The following is a 14,019-nucleotide window of genomic DNA, read 5'->3' on the forward strand; positions in this document are numbered from 1 at the left end:
AGCAGGAGACTCCCGGGGCGCCAGGGAGAGTCAGATGCTTGGAGATCAGTGTCCCTGGTTAGCAACCAGGGACGCTGATCTCTCTGAAAGTGGCCGGAGCCAGCCGTAAGATCACGGCTGGCTCCGCCCAGCTGTCAGAAGCAGGCTGTCGGCCGGCCAATGGCCGGCCGCTCGGCCAGCTTCGGCTTTCAGCACGGCTCAGCGCTCGACTGAGCTGCTCGGCCGTAATCGGGAGCTGTACGGGCTATTGGGAATAGCCCGTACAGCACCCGCTCGGTTCTCCTGAACCGAAGGGGTCCTGGGACCGAAGCCAGCCGAAGGATCGGCCGAAGCTACGCCAGATCCTTCGGCAGCTTTGTGAATAGACCCCTAAATGTGAGATTGTAGTCCACCATGGGAGCGAGCGTGGAGCGATGGCTACTTTACAATGCTCGGGGACCATGGAGAACAAAAGTAGTCACCCTCCAGAAGGAAGGACAGTGTCAGCACCAATTCAGAGATGATTTGAGGATCTACAGCCCAGTGATACACAAATAAGATACATTTTTGTTAATAGTTAAGGTATTTGAATGTATTTTTAAGATTTAACTCCTGAGTTTAGTGTCACTTTAAGGGATAGAGAGTGATACTTTTACTCAATAAATTTTGTGCGCATGAAGCTGGTGATATAATAGTCCAGAGAGTGCTGACAATAAGATAAAACGCTTACCGAAAAAGATATTTTTTAGCACAAAATAGTTGTACTGCCAGCTGCTCTTTTCTTTGAATAAATGAAATAGGCTGCACCCGGTTTCAAGTGTCCACTTCATTCTATGAAATACTTAATGAATATGCTGCATGTAATCTTTTCAAAATCATATTTTCTTTAAAAGAGAAAAGAGCAACACATGGAAAAAAAATGATATTGTCCAGTGCCTCATCTGTAAATTTACAGGGATCCCAACCTGAAAGTGGACATTGGAGGCTAAATTCGGCAAGAGAACTGAAAGGGGGTGCAATAGATGTTAAGGGGCATCATGCCACAAGAAACAAGAGCAAGCCTCCATTGAGTCTTCCCCTTTTTTGTTTGTTTTTATTTATTTTTTACTTTTTGTAAGTATAGATCTGTTTGTCCCATGGATGTTCAAATTCATTTACTGTTGACTGGCTCGCCGCCTCTGCTGGAAGTCTGTTTCAAGCATTAACTACCTTTTTGGTTATATAATACTTTCTAAGGTTAGTTTAACCTCTCTGCTCCTGTTTGAGGTCATTTTCCAGTGTTTTTGATCTAAGGCTGGCCAACGTTAGCCAAACAGAGCGGGCCACACATTGCTCGAATTTCAGCTGAGCAGGATATGAGTCAACACAAGACTTAGAAGTAGATTAGAAATTAGATTTTATTGTTACCAACCCTTCTTTGACCCATTGCTTCACTCTCTCCTCTCTTTGTCTCTCTCTTTTTCTCTCTCTCTTTTTCTCTCTCTCCCTCCTCTCTCTCTCTCTGTCTCTCTTTCGCTCTCTCCCTCTCTCTCTCAATGGCTGCTCAAGTATGATAAATAAAGTTTAATTCAGACTACTGTCATCAGTTGCTCATACTTCCTTTACTCCTGCTACTTATAATTTAGTGATGAATTGCGGTTAATGTGTACTTCCCACAGGTCTTTTATGTAGCATCAGACCTGGTTTTAAACAGTCTGCCTGTCAGATAAGGGCACCGGAAAACTGTTGCCTGGGGTCTAGCTGCTGTGACATCATTTAGAGTTATCTCAACTTGCCATAACATTTCCCCAACCATTTCTTCTGGTTTATCCATGTCACACTTTTGTTGGCTGTACACAGTCAGTCGGTCATGCTACCATGAAATAGAAACATGGCAGTTGCATTAAAGAGAACTAAAGTATTTGAATGTCTTTTCAGAAATGTGAAAATTTTGTAAACGTCTTATTCCTATGTATGACTGGTAGCTATAAATGTATATAGGGCAGCAAGTATATTTGATCATTGCATAGGCTCTGCTTCTTGCTTGGAGGTGTTGCCTAATGGTTGTAATTTACTTTCTCACAGTCCATTTCAATGGGTTTGGCCATGTAGGTTGGGAGAAGAGTGGCCATGCAGGTTGGCAGAAAAGTGGCCATGTTGGTTGGGACAGGAGTGGCCGTATAGGTTGGTAGAAGAAGGCCATGTAGTTTGGTAGGAGAGTGGCCGTGTAGGTTGGAAGAAGAGTGGCCATGTGGTTGGGATAGGAGTGGCTGTGTCGGTTGCTAGAAGAGTGGCCATGTAGGTTAGGACAGGAATGGCTGTGTAGATTGGTAGAAGAGTGGCTGTGTAGGTTAGGACAGGAATGGCTGTGTAGATTGGTAGAAGAGTGGCCGTGTAGGTTGGTAGAAGAGTGGCCGTTTAGGTTGGTAGAAGAGTGGCCATGTAGGTTGGTAGAAGAGTGGCCATGTAGGTTGGAAGAAGAGTGGCCGTGTGGTTGGCAGAAAAGTGGGCGTGTAGGTTGGGACAGGAGTGGCCGTGTAGGTTGGGAGAAGAATGGCCATGTAGGTTGGCTGAAAAGTGACTATGCTTGTTGAAAGAAATCTATTAAGCACAGTGTTGTTCTAAGGGAAACTAATCTATATATTTAACACAATAATGGAATAATAGATATCAGACATAGAAACATCTAAACGTCTCATCAAAAAATGTACTTTCAGCTAAATATTGTGATAACTAGAACTTATCTTTCTTATCTCGACTTAACTCAACAAATGTTACTCTGTTAATAAAAGCATATTATTACCTGCACTTTGAATGACCATGCCCACTTATAACAGATATAACAGTTATGGGTGGATAGAAGTAGGGTTTTTATGTTACCTTGGAGTCCAGAAGCAAGGTCTATTTCCATAACAATGATCTTACTTGTTAAGTAGATTATGTAATTAATAATGACCCAAACGTAAAAAAGGTCGCCAGTAGCAATGATTACAAATGAAAGTTTCAGTACAGTAAATGCTTAGAGTAGGTTCTCCAGGGAATTTATTGTCTTAGTTCTTTGGTCGCTTAAAAGTTTCTCTTCCCTTATTACCACCCTCTCTCTTCCTTTACGTATGAATAGTTTGTATTCTCAATTCCAGACAGCAAATTGAGTTCTAGGCTCCTTTCCATATAAATTATATGACCAATTAATTATTGAGGTTCAGGTGTTTCCTAAACAGTAAAAGCGTACTGGTAATGCTACAGCATACAAAGACATTTCAGATAATGTGCGCTTCCAACTGTGTAAGAATAGTCTGGGGAAGGCCCTTTTCTGTTCCAGAATGACTGAGCCCCTGTGTACAAAGCCAGGCCGTAGAAGAAGGGGCGTACACCCCTGAAAACGTCTCCTGAAGTGCCACCTAAAAAGCATCATGTACAGTACTCCACATTTCACAAATCAGTAATAAAGTAAGAACCCCACTAGGCATTAAAAAGGCCCTGTCACCCTGCCCATGCAGGACAGAAATGACAGAGTATTATTAAATTCCGTTCCTGACTCACTTATACTCACCTTCACAATGCTCACCCACCGCTACTTCTTCCGTCACAGAAGCTGCACAATATCTGGTCCTTTTGGATATGGGAGAGCACGTGCCTCCGACCATGATGCAGGGCTCGGGCCTAGCAGCCAATGATGAAACTGAGGTCATGGCCACTTCCTGTAAGCTCCAACACCAGCCGTCACCGGGTACTTTGCATAGGCTGGGACGGAGGAAAGAACGGCGGGATGCGATGTAAAGGTGAACATAATTGGGTCAGTGATGGACTTTAAAGAAACAATTTAACTTTGCATTGTTCCAGGGGCGTAACTAGAAATCACAGGGCCCCATAGCAAAATTTTGTGTGGGGCCCTGTGATTTCTAGTAAAGCCCCTTGCAGAGCCCACCTGAGATCCCAAACAGCTCATCTGAGAGTGATCCTGCAGAGCCCACAATAGACTCTCTATGGTGGGCTCTGCAGGGTCTCAGGTGGGCTGGTCACACCGCTGCACACCTCTTACCTGTCAGTCCCGATCCGCAGTCCGCCTCCTTCTCCTCCTGCATGGTGGCTGTCGGGCCCCTCCTCCTCTTCCATCACCGGACTCTGTCTCCTCTTCCATCGCCGGGCCCCACCTCCTCTTACGTCACTATCCCCTCCTCCTTACATCGCCGGCCCCGCCTCCTCCGCTGCCAACGCCGGCCTCAGCATCCTCCTCCGCAGCTACTGGCTCTCACTGACACAGCAGCGGCTGTGAGAAGGAACGTGCCGCTGCACAGATCACTGACAGGTTGTCAGTGATCTAACAGCGCCAGGTTCCTCCTCGCACCCGCCAGTGACAACCAACAGCCTGAGATGCCAAAGTGTGACCCAAGCGGCCCGCACCGCAACAGGGGGATATCCTGGCTGGGCCCCATAGCGGCTGCCTGGGTCGTTATGGCGATTGTTACGCCACTGCATTGTTCTCTTTAACAGCGCTCCTTTTCAAATGGGCCATTCAGTTGCATTGCTCCTAGCTCCACAATGACCCACTTCTTCCTAATAATTCTGGAGGAACTTTGTGAACTTGAATAAGATTTCCAGCAGTAAGAGTTTCACTGCATTCTGGCTAGTTTACTTCTAGTATGTTCAATAACCTCTTTCATTCAAGTTGACCATGAAAGATGATTGGAGAGGAAACTGCTTAAAACAGATAATAGGAATGTTGTTGTATGACAATCTTCTCTTCATACTGCTGGTCTATTAATATGTTTAAGGATAATTCAGCCTTGTAGTAAATTCATGGAAGACATTCAAGCAGAGTTCATCATTGAACATAATTATGAGTTTGCTAGGCCACTAGATTGTTTTACTAAGAGTGGATGAAATAAGTGCATTAATGTGGTACATCTCATGGATAAGAGAAAGGACACATTGGAAAGTCTAGTGTTTTCCTGTGTTACTGAATGTCTAACAAACACCCAAATAGCACAATGCTCCCCAAACATTTCTTAACATTGAAAAGCCACAATATATATTAAATCCTAGATCAAGCCAATATATTTCATTTTAAATATAAGACTAAAACCTCTCTCAGGTTTTAAATGTCATCTGTGCCTCCATTTAGGAGGTTCCCTCCCACTTTTATATGTTGGCAGAACTAAAATCTGTCAAATGGGGAAACAGAGAGCAATAAAAGGTCCGAGCAGCTTCAACCCTTAGGCTGGGCACACACCTTACAACCATCGCAAGTGTGTGTCTTGCGATGGTTGTAAGGTACTTAAAAAAACATACGATCTGCCTATCTTGCATAGGCAGATCGTACTTGCGATGATCGCAAGCCACGCCCCCTGAGGGGCGGGCTTCCGATGACCGCAATGCCGAACGGGCAGTGTGCGCTTGCGCACACCAGCCCGTCCGGCTTTATCTTACGAACATGCTACACACCCGCCGAACATCGTACGCTGCTCCGGCGGGTTTTCAAACATGTTCGTAAGTTTAAAGTCGTGCGACCTTACAGTAGTAGAGGTCGCACGGCTTCCACACACCTTACGATAATCGTACGATCGCGGGATTTCCCGCGATTATCGTAAGGTGTGTGGGGACCTTTAGTCAGACAAGTACTGGGCCAAAGCTACAAGTGATATAACAGTCATGGTTCCTCTTTGATATCTTCATACATGCCATTGGTGACATGGGACCAAAACTTTACTGGTATAGCAAGTCTAAGCTAGACCTGGAATTTGTTTTGTAAATAGGTGTGTACCAGTAGATGTTTCAGGTGCTTATTGCTCAGAATTGGTAGCAGACTGACATGGATGGCAGCAGTAAATTCCGGTCTGAACTTTATCAGCAGAGGGTAACCAGAACTAACAATGCTGAATGGGGGGGTTGTAAAAGGCATGGCTTTTATTCCAAAAATCATAACAGTTCAAAATAAAGAGCTCCAAGTAGAGCAAACAGGAGAAGGAGCTCACTGGCAGACTGTACAGAGCCACAATTTCAGGCAGACTCTTGCATGCACTGTATGTTCTCCATGATGTAATATACATCTAAAATCTTACAGAGACACTTTCATATTGACTAAGACAGGTATGTAGTCCTGCAAACTCAAGTGCAGAAAACCACCCACAGAGTCCCCAGGAGATACAATATAAGAACCCAATAGAAGGTTGAACGCTGACCTCCAGGCAGCTCTATAAGGCACAACATAAGGCAGCTCTCTATTCATTTATACATCATGAAATGTATTTTTTAAAATGCAGGCAGTATAAGTATCTGAATTTGACTTGGTGTCTGCCTCTTGCAATTCCCTAATTTAGCAGAAGTTAGCTCGGGAGTGGGAAGGGCAGGAAAGGAGCTAGTCAGTTGTGCTACATGTTTAAATAAGGAACATGCTGAAAGGAGGAGAACCAAGAGTGACAAAGAGATCAGCTCATTAGTCCGCATAACTCCCAATTTTCTGACATTGGCAAGAGGGACATCTTATAGTACAAAATATGTGGGCAAACGGAACAACCCTGCCACACCCCAAGCTATATGGATCGCAAAGAATTAATATGGAAAAAATGACTGGTTAAACCCACAAGTACTTTTTTTTACCACTTATTTTCTTTTATACAGACCTTTTAAAATAACATAAGCAATAAGAGGGACATTAGGCAGCAAGAGAGACAAATTTGGTTTCAAACATGGGCCAATCCCTTCATATGAAGGACAGTTGGGAGGTATGAGTTTGTTGCTTCTCCTGGCACAGACAGGGGCAAGACCTGGTTGTATTACTTACCTGAGGCTGCCTCTTTGAATCACATGCCACCCCCTTTCTGGACAGGTTTCTCTTAGCAATCTGTGACACTCTGGCCGGCATCTGGTTCGGCTCCTGGCAGCCAGGGTCATCACTGGTTGCAAGGAGCTGAACGGGATGCTCTAGCTGTTGTCCTGGGCAGGAAGATGATGCAGAGGCCATGGTCCTTGCACCCCCCCCCCCGGCCATTTCAGGTGGCCTAAAGGGTAGGGACACCCCTGGTTCTCATATATGTATTTCATCTGTGTATTGAGGTGTTTTCATGTATTTTCACTTTAAATCTCTAGGATTTAAACAACCACAATATCCGGTTTCAGTGGACTAAACCTTTTAACTTAGGCTTGAATGTTCTAGTTTATCGGTTCAGTAAGTGCCACATTACTGTACAAACATCATCCAAATGCCATGTTTGTATATTAAACCTTACACTGATACTCCACAATAGATTCATAGGGTAACAGTGGTTGATTTCATATAACAATGTCATTGCTCTCACACAATTATATTAACAACCCAAGTTGAAAATTATCCTTGTAGATCTTATTGGCATGCTTCTGTTTGCTTTTAACTGACGTTCTACCAAGGGAAAAGAAAGCAAGGTTATCAAAACATGCATACATGGCTGAACAGCCGACAGTATGTGTGCAACTCATCTTAGAGGAACTAATCATGAATATTGCTCATGACTGTCCAGCTGAAACTGTAAGCCGGAAATACAAGGAAGTAAAAATCAACTACAAATATTTCAGAACATATGACTACGCTACTCATTAACCCTTAGGGACGGAAAATGCTTTAAAACTTCAGCTAACTTGACAGTGTTTTCTTTCTTACAGTGATATGGCTTCTGGAGAACCCAACTGGCCAGTTCCAATGAAGGCGATTGGTGCTCAAAACCTACTGACAATGCCTGGTGGAGTCAGCATTTCAGGATACTTGCACAAAAGAGGAGGAAAGCAGCTGCAGCTCTTTAAATGTAAGTTGCAAAAATAACAGGTAGATTCCTAAATGTTAAAAAGGATTTTAAACACTCTAATGTGGCAGTTTTGTAAAACCTGATGACACACCTATCACTTGCAACCATTTTGGGTATTACTTTAGACCTGAAAGGCTGCTGATAGGATGCTGTCAATAGCAGGTCTTACCTTTCCTTTACTTACATGCCTATCATTCTTAATTTGCTGTTTATTCTTGATATAAGTGCATGTTAAAGCTGACCTCCAGGCAGATATAAAAGCCACAAATTATTGCATCTCTGTATTCATTAAGGGCCCATTCACACCACATCCAGATTATCTCCAGACCAGACCAGACTGTTTCCAGACCCAAAATGCATCCCAAAGTATCCCTATGCTATTTCTGGCCTCTGTTCCCACCAGCACAGTCCATTCCAGACCATGCCAGAAAAATACTGCTTGTCCTATTTTGTCTGGTCTGGAATGCACTGGAACGCATCAAAAACGCATGGAATGCACTGGAACACACCTGTAAGACAATTTTAAGCTAAACAAAACAAAAATTTCCAATCGCGGCAAAATCGCAATGCACTATGTTCCAGATCTGGTCCGGAAAATAGTGTGAACCCATTCTAAGGGTATGTTCTCACTAGCATGCATGCAAAAACAATCAATTTTAGCGTGTGGAATGGTCTGTACCATTCCATTGCGAACGAGCATGCAGAAAACAGTGGTCTATGTGCCCTAGCGAAGGCATTGCAAGATTCTCACAGCCACAGACATGAATCCCGGAGGGGGATGCATCATGGGATTTGTAGTTTCACCACAGCTGGAGGGCTGGGGTTTGGCTGCCCTTGCTTTAGAGCAATATGGGGTCTTGCAGTCTTTGTTATACTATGTGAAACATAATTATGTTCAAAAGGCCCTTTAAAATACTGAGATCTTAGTTGTCACACAGCTAGGAAACATATGACAAGGAGAAATAAAGACTGCTTGTCATGGCAAGAATAGGCAAGCAGAGTTGGGAAATCAGGTTTTGAGATTTCTTTTCCAAAATCCTAAAGACATGCTAAGACATAATTCAATCTTTCGACATCTACCCAGAACTGAAATGTCAGAGCTGTGTGGGTTGACCCTTTTTAGTTTAAATATTTGCATAGGGAACTATATTTTTTTAAAATTATGTTTCTTTCACTTGTCTATCTAGTCAGCTTTGTGACCTGAAATGAAACAACAGTGGTGCAGAACAGCCTATAAGAACATGTTGTGAGGCTACGCAGATAAACCAAATGTCTATGTGGTCATCTTCTGCAAACACTGATGAGCAACATAAGAAAGCAGAGCTGAGCTCTCAGTTCCTGCATTCCTTTAGCTTGTTCAGTATGTCAGTATGCTGTACATTTCATTCTTTTTTTTTTTAACATGTGTCCTTGGCTAACCCAAATGTAAGCGCTGTATGCCACGCCACCTTGACCACTGAACTGTGTAGTACATACATCTTCACTGCATGTTAAAACACATGTAAAATGAAATATGGTTGTGATTAATACGCATTCGCCCCTAGGAAAGGCACCCACGTAAGATAAATACACACCAAAAGTGCTAAGGCATGAACTCTACCACTCTATCCAAAACTTTATTCTTTTTTTATAGGGGACTTGGGAAGAGTTCTTCTGTCAAGTTTTTACTGTATGTGACACTTTTGTGAGATTTCACTGCAATTATTGACACTAGCCTGTAACCGCAGCCCAAAAATGTCAGGAACTGTTGCTATCAGCACAGGACAACACAAGTAGTAATAATAATTTGGAAATGAAGAAGCCTCTTCAGTGGGGTCAGAGACCACAGTAAAAACCAGACAGGGGTTTATGACTTGCCTACTGTGTCGAACACAGATGTGGCTGGACTTAGCCTTACATAATACAGATGTATAGTTACAGATGTCTTAGGCAAGGTAGAATGTGACTAGGTCACGAGGTGTAAATGAGGCCTAACTCCAGTCAATGTCTCCTGTTCTGGATGTATTTCCTGCTATTCTTTATTATATGAAGATCATCTCTGTGGCACAGAAGAGTTTATCCTTCCAAACTGATCCGTTCTTCATGTTTAGAAAAGACTTAATTAAGTTCATCTCAGATTTAAATCCAGTTGCATCTTCGGGGCCCCATTGGCAAATTTGCCCTGCCATAGTTTTCTGCCCACCTTGGAGGATTGTGTGTTTCCACTTGCCTTAAGATGTTTCCACTCCTCTTGTTGCATTCTCTATTATTTCATATCAATAGAAATTCTGACAGGGAGAGCATAACCCCGCGTAACTTCTGTGACAGGTGCGGGAACTATAAACTCAAAGCCATTGGAATTCTTGGAATCCTTTAGTAAGCTAATTTACCAACATGTACTAAAAACTGAAATACCACTTTTGGGTTGTCTGACCCTTCAAAGGGCGTGACATCTGTTACGTGGCACAAGCAAGAGTCTAAATCTATCAGTACAAGAGTCTAAATCTACCAGTCTGAGCAAAAATTTGGTGTGGCCTGTCATCTTGTTGAGATAACAGAACAATTCCCATTGAGATTATCCAGTGCTGGAGACTGCTATTGCAAAGAAGTAGAGTTATTTCCGGGAACGCATATCACTATTACCGCTTCCAGGAGTCAAATAGTGACAACCTACAATGGGAGCTTTAGCTATAACAGATAACAGCATTGTTCTCAGTGTGGGGCTTACAAACACACTAGGTGGGATATTGTGAGGCTCAGGATATCATAACAGACCTACCTTGTGGAAGAAAACATCTACAATAGTGTCAGCTGCTGGTGATAGCCTCTACAGGGAGCTTGGTGAAAGTGTTGTTTGGGCTTGTACATGTTCAGGAAGTTGGTTTGGAGAAGACGACAATGTCTTAACTGGAATCTTGCAGTATAGGTAATATTAAATGGTAAATGTAGGACTTGGACATAGCAGGGTTGTAATAATGGTACATAGCAGATTGATACATAGCCACGTTTGGAAAAGCTGCATTTTGATCACATATACAATATGTTTCCAAAGCATTAGTAAACTTCTATCATACCATTTTATAAAGTCCTGAGGAAATTAAAATGTTCTATCTATCTATAGAAAAATGTTAGCATTTGAAAAACCTTTATTTCCTGTCACTCTGGTTAACTTAGCATCCTAAATAGCAGACAGATGAACTTCTATCTGTCATGTCAGTGACGTTAATACCACAGGGAAGTTGCCTACACATATTATGATCTGGCTACATACGTATGACATGTGTCATAGTGGAAGACCCCTGTGTAGCATTTTATATTAGCAATGGGGGAATCTTGGGCACCAACGTGATATTACGATCTAGCACAGTCATTACTAAATGAGTCTTAAATTCCCAGCATCAGTTCACATTCTGTGGATCCAGACAGTAATGTAAATTGCATTTGTGAGGTTACCTGCTATGTATACATACTGTATGTTAGGGGGACTGGAGAAAAGGATTAGAAAACACTAATTTAGTGACCCTCAGTATGACCAGATCACGCTGTTGTGGTATTTATATGTGATAGGATAGCATATAGAGAGCCACACAGGTTAGCTATAAAAATTAGAAACCTAACTTCAGTTGTTATCTTTATTTTACTAGGGCCCTTACGATATGTTATTATACACAAAGGATGTGTGTACTACTTCAAAACCAGCACCTCAACATTCTCACAAGGAGCCTTCTCACTAAATGGCTACAACAGGTAAGTACTTATATATCCAATTAATACAGAATATACACTATGTGACCAAAGGTTTGTGGACACCTGAGCTCACATCCACCTATGTGGCCTAAAGTATATGGAGAACCTTCAAATTAAGTTCAGGTGTTAAAGTGAGGGGCACTGTTATTGCTACAGAATACGAAGACATTATGAGCAATTGTGTGCTTGCATCCTTGTGGCAACAGTTTGGGAAAGGTCCTTTTTTTTGCTTAACCATAACTGTGCCCTGTCCACAATGCCAGCTCCATGAAGATACAATTTAATGAGCTTGGTGGATTGGAATATTGATTGTGAGCCAGGTCTTCTCGTTTAGCATCAGCAGTTGACCTCTCAAACGCTATTTTGGGTGAACTGCCACAATTCCTCACAAAATACTTTTAAATGTTGTGGAAAGTCTGAGGCTGTTTTAGCCACCAGGGTAGGGGGGTGGGCTCTATATTAATGATCATAGTTTTGGTGAGAAAAAAGTAACCAAGGAGTAGGAGGTCTATTCGAAAAAGAAGTGGAGAGAGCCTTCATACCAGAGTGTTCAACTTTGCATCAAGAGTCACTGGATACAGCACAGATACAACCCAAATATGCAGCCATTTGTCCAACATGGATGGAGCTGTTTTAGGGTTTGGTAACTAGTATTAACAAGCTATACAGTATAAACCCTTGGTGCCCAACCTATGGCTCCTTGGTCCTTGTTGGACCCTAGCAATCTGTAGTTGCAGCAGGACTATTGATTTGTAAAGCGGTAATAGTAGCAGCTTATCTCATGTTACATGTCGCCAGCCTCCAGCCAACCATACAGCATGTCCACAGTCTCTGACCATCATTTCCTCGTATATGTCTGTGGTTTCTGACAGTCCTCTCCAGCATATTGAACATTATTTGTTGATATCAGGAACTGGAGTTGAGGCCCCCTATACCTTGTAAGTTGACAAACCACATCAGTAGTATGACTTCCATGGAGTAGGACTTGTGAAGCAACTATTACTAGAAGTATTAACAGACATTTACTTCTTTTATCAACTCACGGGTGTGCACCTGGTCCCTCGTGCACTTGGGAGCTTCAGGAATAATTTTAACCTGAGGCATACATGGCCTCATGGTGTGGTAAGCTAAAATATTCCAGAATAGGCCTGTATTATTACATAAGATATATGCTCTTTACGGAGTACAGGGGGCAGTTTATATAACGACTTCCAAGGAGAAAATTTGTATGGCCCATAGCAACCAACCAGACTTGATTAACAAAGACAAGAACTGCAGTTTCTTCTGAAAAGTGAATGCACTAGTTCAAGGTCCAATCGCATCGATTGTGTGTAATTAAACTGGGCAGACCGGCAGTTTGGCTATTCTAGACCACACTGACTCATAATGAATGTGTCCAGTATCCCAAAGCAAAATCAGATCAGGTTGTTGAAGGTTGCTAGGGAAGGTGAACCAAACCTTTCTTGACCAAAATGAAGGATTATGTGTGATTCCTTAAACTCAGGAAGAATATTGTGACAACAGAACTTAATTGATTCATCTTCAGACCACTAATTGATTTGTTATAAATTAGCCACAGATTGGCTAACCTGAAAATTATGCCTCCTCTTCATTTACATTCTTCATGGCTTTTACTAGGGTAATGCGGGCAGCAGAAGAGACCACGTCTAATAATGTTTTCCCATTCAAGATGGCGCACATTAGCAAAAAACACCGAACATGGTACTTCTCAGCAGCATCTGAAGATGAGCGGAAGGTAGGTCCATCTGGCAGCAGACAAGGAGATTCTATTTCATGTTCAGATTGGTGTACTGAAATATCAATCCTGATAATGTGACTCCAAAAGCAAGGCTTCATTACACCATGACCGGATTTCCCCCTTTATTAGATGTGATATATTGTAATTACACCACTGGCTGAAGCTGAATTAGTGTCTCTTCACACCCTTATTGTAAGAACTTTTACTGGCACATGTGGGAACCAAGAGAATCAGTTACTTGAACATACCTATGGGGAGAAGAGTACACAACTTAACCATTAAAAAAAGGTAGCTGAAAAAACAGGGCAGAAAGTCAGTAAGCTCCTAACTTCCTGTGTGAGCTGAGGGCACATTGCCTCTACTGCACCGAAATCCATATCACTTGATTTTTTTCTCTTTTTCTCTTTTCTTGGGAACACCTCCCGTCCCCTCATCTCCATACTATAAGGCAGAGGTGTTGTATAGTCCAGAGAAGGAGAAGTTGGGCAAGGGTGACAACACTGCTTGGGATTTGACAAAACTGCTTGGGATTTCAGTGTAGCAGAGACACTTTGTATGCTCAAACAGCAAGTTTGGAGCCTACCGGATTTCTGACAGGATCAACAGATCTACAATAAAATACTCAACAATTCACCAAGTAGTGTGATCCATGTATGCAATTCAATGGTGTGCATGCCCATTTGGACTGGGCTATACCTTTCAGTTATCTGGTTTGCAATTGTATTCAATCTTTTGCACCATTTTTCTACATGTATTGGTATTTCATTTTCATGGACTGAATGGGTAAAATATGTTAAG

General features: G+C 42.4%; 1 protein-coding gene across 1 annotated transcript in view; it reads left to right on the top strand.

Annotated features, from left to right (window-relative positions):
* SH3BP2 (SH3 domain binding protein 2) overlaps positions 1 to 14,019 on the top strand; it is a 42,852-nt gene that overhangs the window by 13,924 nt on the left and 14,909 nt on the right. Inside the window, exons 2-4 of the mRNA XM_018554957.1 lie at positions 7,597 to 7,736; positions 11,360 to 11,462; positions 13,101 to 13,218. Coding sequence (XP_018410459.1) covers positions 7,597 to 7,736; positions 11,360 to 11,462; positions 13,101 to 13,218 — 361 coding nt within the window. The remainder of the gene's footprint in view (positions 1 to 7,596; positions 7,737 to 11,359; positions 11,463 to 13,100; positions 13,219 to 14,019) is intronic.

The sequence above is a fragment of the Nanorana parkeri genome, unplaced genomic scaffold (assembly GCF_000935625.1).
Source record: "Nanorana parkeri isolate BGI_ZX_2015 unplaced genomic scaffold, ASM93562v1 scaffold180, whole genome shotgun sequence".
Lineage (NCBI taxonomy): Eukaryota > Metazoa > Chordata > Amphibia > Anura > Dicroglossidae > Nanorana > Nanorana parkeri.